This window comes from Conger conger, chromosome 2, assembly GCF_963514075.1.
Source record: "Conger conger chromosome 2, fConCon1.1, whole genome shotgun sequence".
Taxonomy (NCBI): domain Eukaryota; kingdom Metazoa; phylum Chordata; class Actinopteri; order Anguilliformes; family Congridae; genus Conger; species Conger conger.
Genome location: NC_083761.1, coordinates 69,223,323 through 69,241,788, shown reverse-complemented (window position 1 = coordinate 69,241,788; position 18,466 = coordinate 69,223,323). Strand labels below are relative to the sequence as shown.

General features: G+C 46.1%; 1 protein-coding gene across 1 annotated transcript; it reads right to left on the bottom strand.

The window, feature by feature from the left end:
• Positions 1–1,884: 1,884 nt before the first annotated feature.
• LOC133121581 (sterol regulatory element-binding protein 2-like) lies at positions 1,885–17,120 on the bottom strand. Its single transcript, XM_061230859.1, has 19 exons — positions 16,857–17,120; positions 14,756–15,244; positions 12,512–12,666; positions 11,805–11,957; positions 11,116–11,403; positions 10,766–10,880; positions 10,393–10,514; positions 9,738–9,942; positions 8,403–8,578; positions 7,703–7,952; positions 7,173–7,342; positions 6,468–6,642; positions 5,689–5,806; positions 5,031–5,140; positions 4,196–4,328; positions 3,925–4,096; positions 3,168–3,344; positions 2,660–2,774; positions 1,885–2,136 (listed from the first exon to the last, which is right to left on the bottom strand). Exons 1-19 carry the CDS (start codon positions 16,945–16,947, stop codon positions 1,919–1,921), a joined length of 3,432 nt encoding a protein of 1,143 aa, XP_061086843.1. The 5' UTR covers positions 16,948–17,120; the 3' UTR covers positions 1,885–1,918.
• Positions 17,121–18,466: the final 1,346 nt, after the last annotated feature.

Sequence of the window (18,466 nt, the reverse complement as noted above, 5' to 3'; positions counted from 1 at the left end):
ATACTTCCTGACTGCATGACCTCTGATGATCAATGCAGACCAATGTAATGCATATAACAGTCTGATAACAGTCATTTTACAGCAATTTTGGGAATTATGTTCATTGTATACTGCTACTTTGCAAACCGTGACCATGACGTGACATACACTTCGCTATTTGGCTCAATATTCGATCTGTGGCATCAAATTATTTGCGTTTACTCATGTCTTCTGTTTTAGATGGAGAAGGCTTGTTATTTGGCATAACACATCTATAAAATATTAAAATTTTCAAGTTTCAAATATTTCAGTTGTTCTCATTAGCATTTCCATACAGTCGCATACACTGTGCTGAGTTTCTCTGGGTGTAACAGTTCAGTGAGTGAATAAATGCTTATTCAGGTTTTCAGCACACTTTGCTAAATGTTCAGTGCAACTCGTTTCTCAAGTCAGCTCCTACTATATCTACAGCCCTGGATACACAATTGCAATAAAGCACAGACAATAATACATTTTGGTTATGTTTCACGCAGATACAATAAATGGCATTTTAAGCCGTCTGCATAGTAGTGTGTATGTGTATGTGAAATGGTTAATGATCAAGGCTCAACAACATAACTGCTCTGGTGTGTAGAGTAGAAGCCATTTCTTAGTTTGTGTATGTAAGATGTACAGACTGTAAAGACTGAATGTTTTCCCAGGCATCTGTAAATACACTCCCTTCTGAAAACAATCAGCTCAGTTGCACGCAGCACAAAGTACTGTAGAGTAAAATTAGCCATGCTTTTTTTAGTCAGAACAGCTCACTTATTTCTGATATTGAAATATTCACACAGGACTGAGGGAGGATGAAGACGTCATTAATACCTGCAGATGCCCGACTCATTACGATCCACTGAAATAATCATAAGACTGGCGGGCGGTTTAGCTGGTACAGATTTAGACTAACTCATACGTAACCAAGTGTGCAATTTTGCGTTGTCTCTGTCGGTAAATGTGGAATAAACTGTTGTAGATTTGGACCTGCGTAGGCTGGACCTCTGACTTCTCTGTTTTACTGCAACATGGAGGGAGAGAGGCTTTCCTTGAACCCATGCACTGTGTATGCCTGTATCTGAGCTGCCTCCATACACTCCGTAGAGTGTGTACATGTGTGTGTGCAAGTGCGTGTGTGTGTGTGTCTGTGTTTGTGTGTGTGAGTGTGAGTGTGAGTGTGTGTGTGTGTGTGAGAGAGTGTGAGTGTGAGTGTGTGTGTGTATGTGTGTGAGAGCGTGAGTGTGTATGTGTGAGCGTGTTTGTGTGTGTGTGTGTGTGAGAGAGTGAGAGTGTGTGTGTGAGAGAGTGAGAGTGTGTGTGTGAGTATGTTTGTGTGTGTGTGTGTGGGTGAGAGTGAGAGTGTGTGTGTGTGTGTGTGTGTGTGTGCATGTGTGTGTGTGAGAGAGTGTGTGTGTGTGTGAGAGAGCGGGAGTGTGTATGTGAGCGTGTTTGTGTGTGAGAGAGTGAGAGCGTGAGTGTGTATGTGTGAGCGTGTTTGTGTGTGTGTGTGTGAGAGAGTGTGTGTGTGTGTGTGTGTGTGTGAGAGAGTGAGAGTGAGAGTGAGAGTGTGTGTGTGTGTGTGAGAGTGTGAGCGTGTGAGTGTGTGTGTGTGTGTGTGTGTGTGTGTGTGTGTGTGTGTGTGTGTGTGTGTGTGTGAGAGAGTGAGAGTGTGTGTGTGTGTGTGTGTGTGTGAGTGAGAGCGTGTGTGTGTGTGTGTGTGAGAGAGTGAGAGTGTGAGTGTGTGTGTGTGAGAGAGTGAGAGCGTGTGTGTGTGTGTGTGTGTGTGTGAGAGAGTGAGAGTGTGAGTGTGTGTGTGTGTGTGTGTGTGTGTGTGTGAGAGAGTGAGAGTGTGTGTGTGTGTGTGTGTGAGAGAGTGAGAGTGTGTGTGTGTGTGTGTGCTCAGTCAGGAGGCAGCGATGGTGGCTCCCCCGCTCAGTCTCAGGAGGACCTGCTGGCAGTCCTGCACGGAGCGCCGGTCCCCCACGCGCTCCAGCGTGCGCCGGGCCTCGGCCAGCAGCCGCGCGCGGTGCCCCGGGGGCGTCAGCAGGGGCAGGGGCAGGTGGCGGCAGGCCAGCAGGATGGCGTGGGCCCGCTCCCTCTCCCCCGGCACACAGTCCCCCCCTGGAGGCCGGGCACAGAAGAAAGGATGGGATAAGAGAGGGGTGGAAGTGGAGAGCAGGGAAATGGGTTTGGGGACAATGAAAAAGAGAGGTGAGTTGACTCTACTGCAGGCATCTACTGGAGACGTTACCATTACATTACATTATTGGCATTTGGCAGACGCTCTTATCCAGAGCGACATACGGTTGATTAGACTAAGCAGGAGACAATCCCCCCCAGGAGCAATGCAGGGTTAAGGGCCTTGCTCAAGGGCCCAACGGCTGTGCGGATCTTATTGTGACTACACCGGGAATCGAACCGCCGACCTTGCGGGTCCCAGTCATTTATCTTAACCACCGCTACAGACCGCCCACAGCACAGGATGCAGCAAAAGACTTCTGTTCTGCACGCATAGTGATTTGCAGCCCTGTTACTGATATCACTGAGAGAGTGTGTTTTTGGAAGATCTTTTTCCCCGGCACAGTGATCAGTCACTCTTTCACAGATGTTGTTTGGTTAGTGTAAGCCCTGTGATGGGGGTCACCTGTAGTCTCGTTGGGGTGGTGTCCACGGCGTCTCAGACTGTGCTCCAGCAGACGCTGGGTGCGGGTGGGGCTGGCCCCCGCCATCAGCCTCACCGTCGTCTCGTGCAGGAACACCTGGGGGAGGGGGAGCAAGTTGACTGGTTGATAATACCAAGACTGATTTTTTTATTACCAGCAGAGCAAAATGATAGTGTTCACATTAATACAACATGAAGTACCTGTGTGCTGACTAGCTAGCTCTAATGGAAAATGAAGGTACATTATGTATATCTCATAAATCTTTGACCTTTGAATCTCAAATTCGTAACTGGCTCCGCTTCTTGAGTCATCCGCAGCGACTCAAACCCACCCCATCCCTGTCAGTCCACGGCCAATTGTAGCCTACAATTAGCCAAACATTATGAATTCCATACAATTACACTGTACAGATTATTATAATTACTGGTGTAATGCTAGTGCTCATGCTAGTGCTAATTTCACTGCAGCGAGGGAGTGTTCATACAGCACCTTATGCTGGGCCTGCCTGTGACACAGCCCCAGTCTGCGCAGAGAGCTGAGGTCAGCCTGAAATCCAGCCAATTGGGCACCGGAGGCAGGGCCAGGCTCACCAATGGGGCCGCCCCCTCGCTGCCACAGAATGGTCCTCAGGGTCAGCAGGAGGTCACACACCAGGAGCTCCACCCCCTTGGGTAAAGAGATGGGGGGGGGAGTATGGGAGTATGTGAAGATGATGTGCTGTTCAGTGGGTTTACATCAGTGACTGTGAAGTTAGCTGCGTGTCCGTGGGGAGCCGTGTGTGTTTATCGGCAGAGTGAGGTGCTCGGGAGGAACTGTGAGTGAGGGTTTTGTGGGTGAGGAAGGCGGCAGTTGGTGCCCTGCAGCTGCCAATCCAAAGCAACGCACAGTGCTGACTGGCATTGTCACAGTGTGTGGGAAGCACATGCACAAACTCTCTCACAGGACACGGGGATCAAGCCTTTGACAGTAACCACAAGGTCATTCAGGGTGCGTGCGTGCATGTGCGTGTTTGTGAGTGCACGCCTGTGTTTGTGCGTGCATGTGTTCTTTTTGTTTGTGCATGTCTGAGTGTGTATGTGTGTGTGTGTGTGTGTGTGCACACTTTATAGGATAAGAGAATCTGCTAAAAGAGTGAATGTAACGCGTGTCAGTATGAAGTTAGTACTAGGAACGCGTTTAGTACAGCATGTCCAGGGGCCACGCTGAGCCTGTGCAGTGTAGCATTACAGCAGTGTTAGATGTCCACCTTGTTCAGCCAGCTCCCAGACTGCACGTGGCTCACAGAGATGCTGGCCCGCAGGTGTCCGCTGGCCCGGTCGCACTGGGACAGGCACCCCAGAGCCCCCTCCCCCTTCAGCGGGGCCAGGCTCAGTTCCACCGCCCTGCACAGCTGCCTCACAGCTTTGGGCAAAGGGTGACTGCAGCACAGCCGGAACAGAATAAGCACAGAGATTAGCACCAGCAGTGCTAACCTACACAACTGAAGCAACATACACGACGCATGCAGTAATACTAACTTTAGTACATGCAGGGTTTTGGGCATGAGCTGCACCTCAGCCAGCAATGACCTCACTGCTGCATCATCACCCTGCAGCCAATGGACAGCTGCCTTCAGGACCAACGCCCACCACCGGCACACAGGGTCCCCAACTGAGCGGAACAAGCGGAGCGATAGATGTGTACATGTAAATATTGTGTTCAAGAAAGATGTATGCCTTTTACTAAATACTTACAGCCTACTCTAGCTAGGGAAAGTGCAAGACACTGTTCACAGTAGGCTACATGGTTGCATTGCAAAAATACACTCAGTGACCACTTTATTAGGTTGACCTGTACACCAGCCAAGCATGTGGCAGCAACTCAATGCTTAAAAGCATGCAGACATAGTCAAGAGGGTAATTTGTTGTTCAGACCAAACATCAGGATGTGGAAGAAATGTGGTCTCCTGACTTTGACTTTGTAATGATTGTTGGTGCCAGAAGGGGTGTTTTACGTATCTCAGAATATGGTGTTATTTAGAGTTTACAGTTTACAGTACAGAAAATGGTGCAAAAAACAAAAGACAAACAGTGTGCAGCAATTCTGAGGGGGAATACGCCTTGTTAATGAGAAAGGTCAGAGTAGAATTGGCAGACTGGTTCAAGCTGACAAGAAGGTGACAGTACAGTGGTATGCAGAAGAGCACATCGAAGCTTGAAGTGGATAGGCTACACCAGCAGAAGACCAATAAATCCAAATCCCCCAAAAAAGAAGTCTAATAAGTACGTACTAAAGAGGTCAGCCAAACGGCCAGTAGTAGCACACAGACTGAGACTGGCTGAGAGATGCGATCGGAGGGTAACTGTACAGTACCTGTAGCAGAGCTATGACTGGGCGGGGGAGGGACAGGGCTAGAGGGGCAGAGGGATTCTTCTGTGCAGCTGCTCAACAGCTGGAGATACTCCATGGCTCCCACAAACTCCCTATGGACAGACAGGACTCAGTGAGAGGGGACTGAGTGTATTAACACTGTGCGGTGAGAGGGGGTTGAGTGTATTAACACTGCACTGTGAGAGGGGGTTGAGTGTATTAACACTGTGTGGTGAGAAGGGGTTGAGTGTATGAACACTGTGTGGTGAGAGGGGGTTGAGTGTATGAACACTGCACTGTGAGAGGGGGTTGAGTGTATGAACACTGTGTGGTGAGAAGGGGTTGAGTGTATGAACACTGTGTGGTGAGAGGGGGTTGAGTGTATGAACACTGCACTGTGAGAGGGGGTTGAGTGTATTAACACTGTGTGGTGAGAGGGGGTTGAGTGTATTAACACTGCACTGTGAGAGGGGGTTGAGTGTATTAACACTGTGTGGTGAGAGGGGGTTGAGTGTATTAACACTGCACTGTGAGAGGGGGTTGAGTGTATTAACACTGCACTGTGAGAGGGGGTTGAGTGTATGAACACTGTGGTGAGAGGGGGTTGAGTGTATGAACACTGTGGTGAGAGGGGGTTGAGTGTATGAACACGGTGTTATACCTGCAGTTCTCTCGGCTGCTCTCCGGAGCCGCGCTGGTCGCAGGCTGGATGAGCGTGTGCACAGCTCTCTCCAGCAGCCTCTCACAGAAGCAGCCGTGCAGCTGGGCAATGGGGTCGGCTGAGGACAGACAGACGGACATCACCCGAATACAGCAGGAATACAGCAGAACAACAGCCGATCCATTTATTCTGGTTTTTATGCCAACTTCTGCACTTATTTAATTTGCCGAATCACTTCTTGGCCTGACGGTTGCATAAGCGCTAGCTACAGCCACAGACTGCAGGTGTATCTAGTTATGGATGTTCACTCCTGTACTCAAGTAGTGAGTAGGAGTGAACCAGCATAGTTTATAGAGCTGTCAGGTCCAGAGTTCTGCACCCCTAAACTACAGCCAAAGAGCTGTGTATTCTCTACTGGAGCAATAATCAAGCATGGCCCTCAAATCCAAATCCAGCCCTGGTTTTCTTTTCTCCCAGGTAATTAACTGAACAATTAGTGCTATTGATCGGCCAGACTATCTTCACACCTGACTCCCAGGTAAAGGGAGGGTGGAAATCCAGCAGGAATGCAATTCCTTGAGGAATGCAATTTGATGATCCCAGTTCTTCAGTAAACTACAAAAGCAGCAACAAAGTTACAAAGGCTCAAATCTGTCTGTTTGTTATCAGCAGTCAAAATGGATGATCAGTCCTGTTGTTAATCATCAAGATAAAGTTTTATGCTTAGTAGACAACATGTCAAACAGGACATATTCACATGTCTTGCATTAATTGAGCACCTGGGTCTCTCTGAGAAGTGTACACCCCCTCTCGGCTACTGAGTTTCACAGACCAATCGCAACTCATGAAGAACTGTTTTCCCAATGGTGTAAATAGCCACTGCAGCCAATCAGGGAGCAGTGCGGTGTCTGAAGAAGGAAAGGCCATACTCTCCACACAGCTCAACAGGTAACCCTGAGAGAGAGAGAAAGTGAGAGATAGATACAGAGATGAAGAAAGATTGAGAGAGAGACAAAATAAAGTAAAGGCCAGTTTAGCATTGCTGCAACTAATAACATGCGGTGAATGTATACTCTGGGAGACTGGAGTACGTTTATACTGTACTTTTTGCTACTATCTACATCGGGTGACAATAGAAGGTTCGTGAATGTTCTGAGATTACATTACATTACATTATTGGCATTTGGCAGACGCTCTTATCCAGAGCGACATACAGTTCATTAGGCTAAGCAGGAGACAATCCTCCGCTGGAGCAGAGCAGGGTTAAGGGCTGTGCGGATCTTATTGTGGCTACACCGGGATTAGAACCACCGACCTTGGGTGTCCCAGTCATTTACCTTAACCACTACACTACAGGCCGCCCTGTCAAGAGATTTCAGAGGAGCGACACTCCACTGAGTTTAAATGGGCTGTAAGCGGGCCGTAAGTGTGGCAGAGCAGGAGTGTGTGTCCCTGTGTAAGAGCAGCGGCAGTAATGAGCTCACAGGCAGGCAGGAGGGCCGGGGGCCCAGCGTGGAGCGCAGAGCGATGGCCGCCGTCACGTAGATCTCAGCCCTCTGCGCCGGGGTCACCTTCCCCCGGGCGCTCTCACTCAGGTTCACCGCGCTGAGAGACAGGGACAGAGCCCACAGACTGCTGCACTGGGGCAGGTGCCCTAAACACACAGCCACACAGGAGTCAGAACTGCACAACACTGTAATGAGGACTACATCAACCTCAGAGAACCCACCCTCTTGCACTCACACTCTCAGAAATAAATGCACAGGAAGTGGCTGAAAAGGTACAAATGTTTGTCGCTGGGGCGGTACCCCATAGGTACATTGATAGAATTGTGCTTGGAAAAACATATCCAAAGAGAACATTACTCTACTTTCAGGGTACATTTGGGAAATTTGATCCTAGAAGAACAAAAAGGATCCACTGTCACTTTATTTCTGAGAGTGTACAATATAAGTGCTCAGATTACAAGCATTTACCCAACCACTTATTAAACTGAAATAACCAGTGAACACACCTGTAAGCTGTAGCTGGCTGAGCCTGTGATAGGCTAGAGAAGCGTCACGGCAACTGGTTTGAGACTCCTCCCCCTTGTGCCCCCCTGCAATCTGCACACCCAGCCAGCGCAGTGGGGCGGGCCAGTACAGGCAGTAGCGGATCACATTCCAGGAGAGGGAGCAAGCTAGATCAAAAGAGGAGGCTGGGAGCTCTCTGGACAGGTCAGAGATGCAGGACTGCAGACTGGCAGCTGCAGCTGCATAGTCACCCTGCAGGACAGAGAGAGAGAATGAGAGAGAAAGAGAGAGAATGAGAGAGAAAGAGAGAGAGAGAGAGAAGGGGGGTGGAGAGGGGGGGCAGTGAGAGAGCGAGAGAGACAAATATGATATTAATAAATAAATAAATACACAACAGATGGAGCTGATTTGCACTGAATTTCCCTCTTGTTACCCTTAGGATTTGTGTTTCAGTGTGGAAAATGACTGTTGCATTCTAGGTAATTGGCAGTACAGGTGTTAATTAATTCGTTTCTATTTGTAAATCGCACTGCCTTAGCTATGGTTACATAGGTTTCCCGGGATACGGCAATCAATCAAATACAAGAGAATACAATACACAGGGAAAAGGCCTCACAAGGAAAAAGTCAAGTGATCTGCCACCACCCTGAGAAAAAGAGGATAAATAACAAGCTGGGTGCAGTATGACAGCTGTGTGCTCACCCTGTGGAGCTGGAGGTCTGCCTGCTTGTAGTGTCTCCAGAAGCAGACGGATTTGGGCGAGTGGAGCGGGGTGACGGGCTCCCAGAGGCACAGGACCCGGAGGCAGCCCCACACTGCCCCAGCACAGCTCAGCGCCCACGCAGTCACCCAGGGCAGCAGCACCCACAGCCAGCCCGCTGCAGCACGAGAGAGCAGGGTCAGACCACACACACGCCACATGCCACCATAATCACACCACACACACCACTGTAATCACACCACACTCAGCCTGCTACAGCAGGAGAGAGCAGGGTCAGACATTACATTACATTATTGGCATTTGGCAGACGCCAGAGCGACGTACAACAAAGTGCATACCCATAACCAGGGATAAGTTCGCTGAAAGACCCTAGAGGGAAGTACAATTTCAACTGCTACCTGTACAACAAAGATAAGGACGAGGGCCTTTTTTTTTTCTTTTTCTTTTTTTTGAGAACAAAGAAACAAACAAACAGAGCCAAAGTGACCAAAGTTAACTATCCAAACACTGCTTACCTAGCCAACTAAAAATACCGACCATACAACACACTCAGCCTGCTGCAGGAGAGAGCAGGGTCAGTCCGCACACGCCACACGCCACCATAATCACACCACACACACCACTGTAATCACACCACACCCAGCCTGCTACAGTGCATGAGAGAGCAGGGTCAGCCCGCATCACACCACACTCAGCCAGCACACACCCCACCGTAATAAAACCACACTCAGCCAGCACACACCCCACCGTAATAAAACCACACTCAGCCAGCACACACACCACCGTAATAAAACCACACTCAGCCAGGACACACACCACCGTAATCATACCGCACTCAGCCAGCCTGCTAGAGCACTGGAGAGCAGAGTCAGACTGCACACCTGCCACTGTAATCGCACCACACTCACATCTACACACAGGAAGGACTGTGTTTGCATCACATCACATCCCATTCTTATCCAGAGGGACTTCCAACGCAAGAGAATATTACTGAAGTCTACATTTAGTGAGCATTTTATTAGGTACATATTAAGACTTACTTCTTCGACTTAATCGTCATTGCCAGACCAGCGAATATACAGTATATGCAACATCACTTGAGCTGTAATTCAAGTTTAAACTATACCAATAACCAAATTGTAAATCTTTAATATATACAGATAACATCCATAACTAACCCTAAGAAAAACATAACACCATACAAATACCATAACCTAAAACTAATACCTTCGACCACGGATGAAAGGAGTGTATTTTCAGTAAGATGCTCTGCTTAGATCAACATGTGTACAAAGACCCCAGCCCCTGCAGCTCACCGTAGTTCTGGGATTGGCCGGGTAGGCCGAACATGGTTCTGGAGGCTCTGTGTCCAGGCTCTACCGAGTCCCAGCTGGGCCCGGCCTGGGCTCGAGACCCCAGGAGCGAGGGGAGGGGGTTCAGCGAGAGACAGAGGAAGGTGAGGACACAGAGGAGGAGACGCGAGCGGTCCATCACTCCCTCAGAGTCCGGCTCACTCCTCACCTGCAAGAGGGAAACAGAACGAGAGAGAAACAGTGAGGGAGAGACTTTGACTTTTGAACATTTCACTCACCAACAAATCTACCCACCACACCTACATGTTAAGGTAGAGAGAGGGAGTGAGAGAGATACAGAAACAGTGAGTGTGAGAGAGATAGATACAAAGAGACAGAGACAGAGACGGAGACAGAGAGAGATACAGAGAGTGTGTCAAGAGAATTTTATAAACATGAAGTAGAAATCGAAGAGGGTAGCAGAGAGAGAAGGAACTACAGCTTTGAGCAATCATGACCCCAGTTAAGTGAACAACTAAGCCATTCAGCCGCTGCTAAATCTTAGGACCTTCAGTTAGCATAGCGTGCAACTATATACAGTAGGTATGTGTGTCTATATTCTGACCAAAGAAATGCATCTATTGTATATAACTGAAGGTGTGAAGGGATGGTGTCTAACCTGCTCTTGGGCCAGCAGGGGTCTCTCTGACTCTGAGTTTGTACAGTGGGGGACCTTCTGTGGTGAGTTGGAGCCTGAAATGCAGGCAGGAGGGGATGTCGCCGTGCTGTTTGCCTCCACTCCTGCAGACAGACACACAGACACAGACAGAGGGACAGAAGCCTAACCAGTGAACACAGAACCAGCTGTGAACTGCGCTTGTACACACCCATGAAACAGATAATGGTACAATTTATGGATGCAGTTTGTTTGTAAAACACAAAGGGTCTGAATTGCTTATTTTCTGTTAATGTCTTGCTCCTGAAGTGTATTTTGCACTGACTAGAGCCTGTTTTGGGACATAGTAAGCAGAAATAAAAGCAGGTAAACTCACGGCCCTTCTGGCCGGCCACCTTGAGGGCCAGGTTCTCCTGCCGCAGCCTCTGGTTGACCTGCTGCATGTACTTGATGTAGTCAATGGCCTTCCGCAGAACCCCTGACTTCTGCATCTGCACGGTGATGGAGACACAGGGTGTCAGCAGAGGCAAAAGAAACCTCTTCAACTCCAAAAACTACAGCTGGATAATACCAAAAAGATTTCTTCTCTCTAAACTCCTCACACAAGCCCATTCACATAGGCCTCATGACCATAATGTGGTCCATGCTATTATTAAGTTACCCCCAATTTCACATTACTCAAATGCCTCTGCTCTAGTAAGGTCATTCTTCTCTGTCCCAGCTTGCCTTGGTATCGCTGCCCATGACCAGGTCTCTCAGCTCCATGATCTTGTCATTGATGGATGAGCGGTACCTCTTCTCGATGACGTTGTGAGTGGACCTCTTCTCTCCTTCGTTCATCACTGCCTCTCCCTCCAGCCCAAACCCCACCCCTATCCCCGCCCCCTGCTCCTGTCCAAAGTAGTCCATGCTCCCCCTCAGGAATGTCCCGGGAGATAGCTGGTTGACTGGCACCTTGTCTCCGCCCCCCACCAACACCGGCATGGTGGTTAGAACATTGCCACCCAATAGGGTCTGGCAGGATGGAAAGGGTGGGCATGAGATGGGAGGGGTAGAGAGACATTTCTTTATCGAACACATAAAGCAAAGGCATAGACCGAGGCCTGGATTCAATGAACACTCTACCTTTACTGTGACATAAAAGTAAAGGCCTGTTGATTGACTCCAGGCCATAATCTGAAAGGAGAATCGAGAAGCTCTAAGGCCATTACATAACATTACAATAACTCATCAGAGGTTACCCAGAGTGACTTACAGAACTGGAGAAAATCGGTGTTAGTCACAGGAATATAAAAGAATGATATCACCAAGAAGGCGATGGATGAGAACACAATGGGAACACACTCTAGGCAAGAATCAAGACTGTAGTCTCTACAGACTCGGTTTGAGGTGCGGAGAAAGAGAGAACGTCATACTGGAACTTGCAGGGCAGAAGTCTGGATGGGGGTTGTCAGGCCGGTAATACCAGTCGAGTTGTGTATGCTGGACAGAACCTGCGTCACAGTGGGTTTCAGAGTGGTCAGCACCAGGGATTCTGTCGTTATCATCTGGGGCTGGTGTATCAGAATCTGTGCAGCACAGAGAGTAAGACAGATCAATTACCATCAGCTCCATCAATGTACAGGGCTAATGCACAGCATGCTTTTTGCTGCGTACACAATAACTCGATTATGCCAGATGAAGACAGGTTAAAAGGGGTTTTGTATTGAAACTTAAGTTGGTGTCACTGGCGGTTGTTGGCTTCATCAAACAATGTTCCAAGTACTCTAAATTTATTGTAGTCAACACTGTAGGGGGCCATCAACCACAACAAATAAGACTAAGGTCAAACTCTATAGGCCAGTTTTATAATCATAGAGTAATCTTAGTCCTGGACTAAATTGAGTTTTGTTTATCTCAATTCTAACATGAATTTAGTCTAGGACTAGGCCTAATCTGTGTCAGTGAAACTGACCCCAAATGTAGTCTCTGTTACAGAGCCTCTCGGGCTCAAGACCTGTCAAATAATTTTGCCTTTTCTTGACTTGGCACACTGTGTCCAATCTGAGGAAATATTCAGCAAATGGGCATTGCAACAGTGTTGCATCATAGAAAGATTTCAGGATGCAAAACTGTCAGGGACCTGTTGCACTTGCTGTGACATGGCCTGCACTGCAGGTTGGGCTGTGGCCAGCGTCTGGATGGCCTGGCCCGATTGGGTCAGGACGCTCTGATGCTGAAATGCCATTGGCTGGACATGCTGTGAGGTCATAATGTTCTGCATTTGTGGTTGGAAGACTGAAAAACATACAAGACAAGGCATTTTCCATACAATCCAACCAGATGATAAGAATATCCAGTAAAATATAGGGCTGGGTTCCCAGACAAGGATTGAGCTTAGGCCAAGACTAAGTTTTCATTTTCATATATATCCATTGGGAAAATGTTTTAGTCCAAGACTAGGGTTAATCCCTGTCTAGGAAATCATAGTTCCTTATGGTTGTACACATTTTGTGAGCGTATTTCTTTTAATATATATAAAATGCACTCTCTTCTCTCTTGCACAGCAAGTCATTCACAATAAAATGTACAGAAAGGAAGTTGCTAGTCTTGCGGAGTGGTGCACTGACAATAACCTTGATCTAAATTTCACTAAAACATTATTATTGTTGATTTAAAAAAACACAGAAAAGCACACATCTATCAAAAGACATGTATCTATCTATCAAAAAAAATGTTTTTTTTTACATACATTTGTAGCTACCTATCATAGATACAGTGGTGTGAAAGGAAGATTTCATTTCCTTCCTGATTTCTTATTTCTTGCATGTTTGTCACACTTAAATGTTTCAGATCAAACAAATTTAAATATTAGTCAAAGACAACACAAGTAAACACAAAATGCAGTTTTTAAATGAAGGTTTTTATTATTAAGGGAGAAAAAACCTACATGGCCCTGTGTGAAAAAGTGATTGCCCCCTAAACCTAATAACTGGTTGGGCCACCCTTAGCAGCAACAACTGCAATCAAGCGTTTGCAATAACTTGCAATGAGTCTCTTACAGCGCTGTGGAGGAATTTTGGCCCACTCATCTTTGCAGAATTGTTGTAATTCAGCCACATTGGAGGGTTTTCGAGCATGAACCGCCTTTTTAGGTGATGCCACAGCATCTCAATAGGATTCAGGTCAGGACTTTGACTAGGCAACTCCAAAGTCTTCATTTTGTTTTTCTTCAGCCATTCAGGTGGACTTGCTGGTGTGTTTTGGATCATTGTCCTGCTACAGAACCCAAGTTCGTTTCAGCTTGAGGTCACGAACAGATGGCCGGACATTCTCCTTCAGGATTTTTTGGTAGACAGCAGAATTCATGGTTCCATTTATCACAGCAAGTCTTCCAGGTCCTGAAGCAGCAAAACAGCCCCAGACCATCACACTACCACCACCATATTTTACGGTTGGTATGATATTTTTTCTGAAATGCGATGTTACTTTTACGCCAGATGTAATGGGACACACACCTTCCAAAAAGTTCAACTTTTGTCTCGTCAGACCACAGAGTATTTTCCCAAAAGTCTTGGGGAACATCAAGATGCTTTCTGGCAAAATTGAGACGAGCCTTAATGTTCTTTTTGCTCAGCAGTGGTTTTCGTCTTGGAGGCCATTTTTGCCCAGTCTCTTTCTTATGGTGGAGTCATGAACACTGACCTTAACTGAGGCAAGTGAGGCCTGCAGTTCTTTGGATGTTGTTGTGGGGTCTTTTGTGACCTCTTGGATGAGTCGTCGCTGCGCTCTTGGGGTAATTTTGGTCGGCCGGCCACTCCTGGGAAGGTTCACCACTGTTTCATGTTTTCGCCATTTGTGGATAATGGCTCTCACTGTGGTTCGCTGGAGTCCCAAAGCTTTAGAAATGGCTTTATAACCTTTTCCAGACTGATAGATCTCAATTACTTTCTTTCTCATTTGTTCCTGAATATCTTTAGATCTCGGCATGATGTCTAGCTTTTGAGGATCATTTGGTCTACTTCACTTTGTCAGGCAGATCCTATTTAAGTGATTTCTTGATTGAGAACAGGTGTGGCAGTAATCAGGCCTGGGTGTGGCTAGAGAAATTGAACTCAGGTTTGATAAACCACAGTTTTATGTTTTAACAGGGGGGGCAATCACTTTTTCACACAGGGCCATGTAGATTTGGATTTTTTTTCTCCCTTAATAATAAAAACCTTCATTTAAAAACTGCATTTTGTGTTTACTTGTGTTGTCTAATATTAAAATTTGTTTGATGATCTGAAACATTTAAGTGTGACAAACATGCAAAAAAATAAGAAATCAGGAAGGGGGCAAACACTTTTTCACACCACTGTATATTCATAACAGATCCATGTCTCACCTTGGAAACCAGACATGGGGTTCTGGTGGCAGATGAGGGAGTTCTGGATGAAATGAGACTGGGAGCCACTGGCCAGACCAGGTGTGAACAGCACCCTCTGTGCCAGAGTTTGCACTGAGAGACCGTGAGGCTGGGCATGGCCAGGTGGGGATGGAGAGTTAATGGTCAGGGCTTGAGTTTGGACCTGGGCCTGCTGCAGCTGGATTTGTGGTACTGGCTGGGGCTTTGGCTGGAGCAGGGGTGGGGTGCGGGTTTGGGGCTGAGCAGAGAACACTTGAGCCAGAGTGGTGGTGATGGGGACAGTGTGGGAGGTGTGTACAGGGAGGCTGGTTTTGAATACTGCAGCACTGGAGGTTTGTGGTGTTGGTGGGGTCTGAGGGATTTGTTGAAGGGCTCCAGGCCTGCTGCCTTGGACACAACCCAGGGCATTTTGGTCTTCAGAGTGGTCAGGAAGGTCATCTACTTGGTTGGTGACAAACTGGAGTATTTCTGTCAATAAACAGGGACAGGGAAACATGACTAGCCAAGTGAGGAAAGTATCTTTTTTTTGCAATCTTTGACTCATTGACAGTAACTGCTTGAAGTGTTAATCAAAACTAGTTCTCAGAATGTTTTTTCATGAAATATTTTTCAGTACATATAATGGATACTGTATATACATACACTCAGTGGCCACTTTATTAAGTAGACCTGTACACCAGCTTGATACTTTATTATGTATTGCAGCTGGTTAATGCAAATATCGAATCAGCCAGTCATGTGCCAGCAACTCAATGCATAAAAGCATGCAAGCATGCTCAAGTTGTTTTCAGACCAAACATTTGAATGTGATATAAGTGGCTTTGATCATGGAATGATTGTTGGTGCTATACAGGGTGGTTTGAGAATCTCAGAAACTGCTGATCTTCTGGGATTTTCATACAAAACAATCTCTGGAGTTTACAGAGAATGGTGCAAAAAAGAAAAAGCATTCAGTGAGCGGCAGTTCTGTGGGCTGAAACACGTTGTTAATAAGAGAGGTAAAGAGTCAGACTACTTGAAGCTGACAGGACTGGACTGTAACTCAAATGATCACACATTATAACAATGGTATGCAGAAGATCATCTCTGAAAACCTTGAACCTTGATGTGGATGTGCTACAGCTGCAGAAGACCAATAAGTGAAAAATAAGTCTAATAGATACCTAATAAAGTGGTCACTAAGTGTATGAAAAACCTGTTCCAGTGTTTGAACCTTAATAATAATTATCAACAAAGGCACAGACTGAAGAAATCTGACTATGATGTGTTATGATGAGGCTTTGGACATTTTAGAATTTGGTACTGTGGATTACAACATAGCATACATCTATAGCAGACTGACACAGTTTCACTTCAGGTCAGAAAGATAAAGAAAATATCAGTACCACAGTGCTGATGTTAACAACGACAGCCTTGAACTCACGCACATTTCAACAGGGCAAAGCCACAATCAATCTGTACCATACGATATTTATTGCAGCCTTAAACTCTTAATCAGAGAGAAACGAAAAGGCTGTCATATTGTAGAACACAGCCCTACTGGTCGTCTTGGGGACCTTTATTTATAGTGAGTCAATTAAGTTAATTCCAAGGTCGGTCATGTGCGGAGTTCAGCAACGTTATTGGATTTATTACTGACACACACTCCAGTGTCTGCAGCTCAAGGTTTCGGAGCAGGATTTGGTTGGTGTGATAGGGATGGCTACAGTTAGTTTCATAGATTCAATTAACCCACTGACACGCTATGTAGGCTACTGTGCGTATGTAGCTTCTTGGCATACTTTTATATTAAGTTACATTTTGTACTATCCGGCACAGCTGTAGTAGTACAACCACGCTTACCACCACACTTTTTCTGAACCACAGAACGTTACAACTCGATATCGGTTTAGTCCTAGTGGGGGAAACTTGGCCACCAGATAAATGCAACTACTAGTGTACCATGAACTGTTGCTAGCTAGCTAACGTCAACAAACCGAAAGCAGCTAGCTAGCCTATGTCAAAACCTCTACAGTAGGCTACACTTGACAGCACAGGACTGCAGCTGCAAACTGACGGACATGCAGACGGAATCTCTCACCATCAATGTCACCCAGTGTAAACTCCTGTCCAAGTTCTGACAACGTCGGATCCATGTTTTCTGCTGACATTAAATATTCGCAACCATCCATCTTCGCCCGTCTGTCTTATCCAATACTGCTTTTCAGAACAACATAAAGATCTAGTGCAGCGACGACGGTCTTTAAGTTTTCATAAACGGGTCACATTGGAAAGAAAACAATTACAATTCCGAAACTTTGCAGAATCCATTTCCACATTTGCAACTAATGCGACGTGAACCACGTTTGATCCTCCGCCAATGACGCAATTTACGAACACTTACAGCCGAGCTGCGTTCTCGATTGGTTTAAACGTGCTTGTTGTTGTCATAAGACCAGCTACTATCGTCCAACCGAAAAGCTCCCGATAGCATGGTCTGACAGTACGTCATGGAGCAGAAGAAATTTTGACTTGGCTGTCAGTGCTGCAAAGGGCCCTCTGAAAGAAAGCTGTCTCCGCAAACGTTGCCCAGGGGGCAACACAGCCATTTTACTACTATTTACTAACAAGAAGACATGTAGCTCTGTGTGCTAAACACTGAAAATCATGTGAGTATCAGAAACTGGTTCTCAAAATATGCAATATTAGCACTTGTTTTCAAACAGGCTTAATGACGTTAATGTGGCATAACTGGGACTATTGAACTATTGATTTAGTTTCTTTTTTTAACCTGTGTTGATTAATATCCAATTCTGGACTTCTCAGTGAAAAAGTAATTCAGAATTAATGTGATTGTACTACATGAATAACGTCAGCTCCAGAGCTTACAAGCTCCATTCACATACTATAGAAAGTCTCAGTTTCACTCAATCAAAATAAAAGACCCAGAACAAGGTCATTCCCACACCTGTCCCCTCTCTGCCACTGGTGAATCCCTATCACAGGAAACGGTGGCCTGTTCGTCTCCATCTCAGCCTTCACAATATCTCAGCCAAAAAAAGGCTGTCCCCAGCTGCTCTGACATGATACATTGCCGCAGGAGAGACATTCTGTAAAAAAGGGGACAACAGTACAGTTTTTCTCTCTCTCTCTCTCTCTCTCTCTCTCTCTCTCTCTCTCTCTCTCTCTGTCTCCCTCTCTCTCTCTCTCTCTCTCTCTCTCTCTCTCTCTGTATGTTAATATGTCCCAATTCTGTGTTTTGTTACTTTTTTGTCCTCTGTTTTGAGCTTAATACTTTATACATTACATGACATTATATTGCAGCTTTATGGCTATCCATGTTCCAGATTTCTATCTTTCCATGCTCAGTTTAGCCACTGGTTTGTCTTGGCTCATCTCTGCATTAAATGCATTGAGCTTGAAGTGAAATATAATGCAATGGCCAACTTAATGCATGTTCTGAATGGCAAAATGTATTACTTACTGTTGTTTTATTTACTAAAAATATACACTGTTTCTTTCGATTTCAGTGTAAATAACTATTGATTGTTAAAATATGCAGTGACATTCTCATTTAAGCAGTAGATTTTTAAAATGATGTTATAACTAATTGTATATAAGTTTACCTAAAGTTTAAAGTTTTGCAGTAGCACATAACATACCAGTGCAACATTTTAATATTAATATACAGCTATCATTTAAAAATACCAG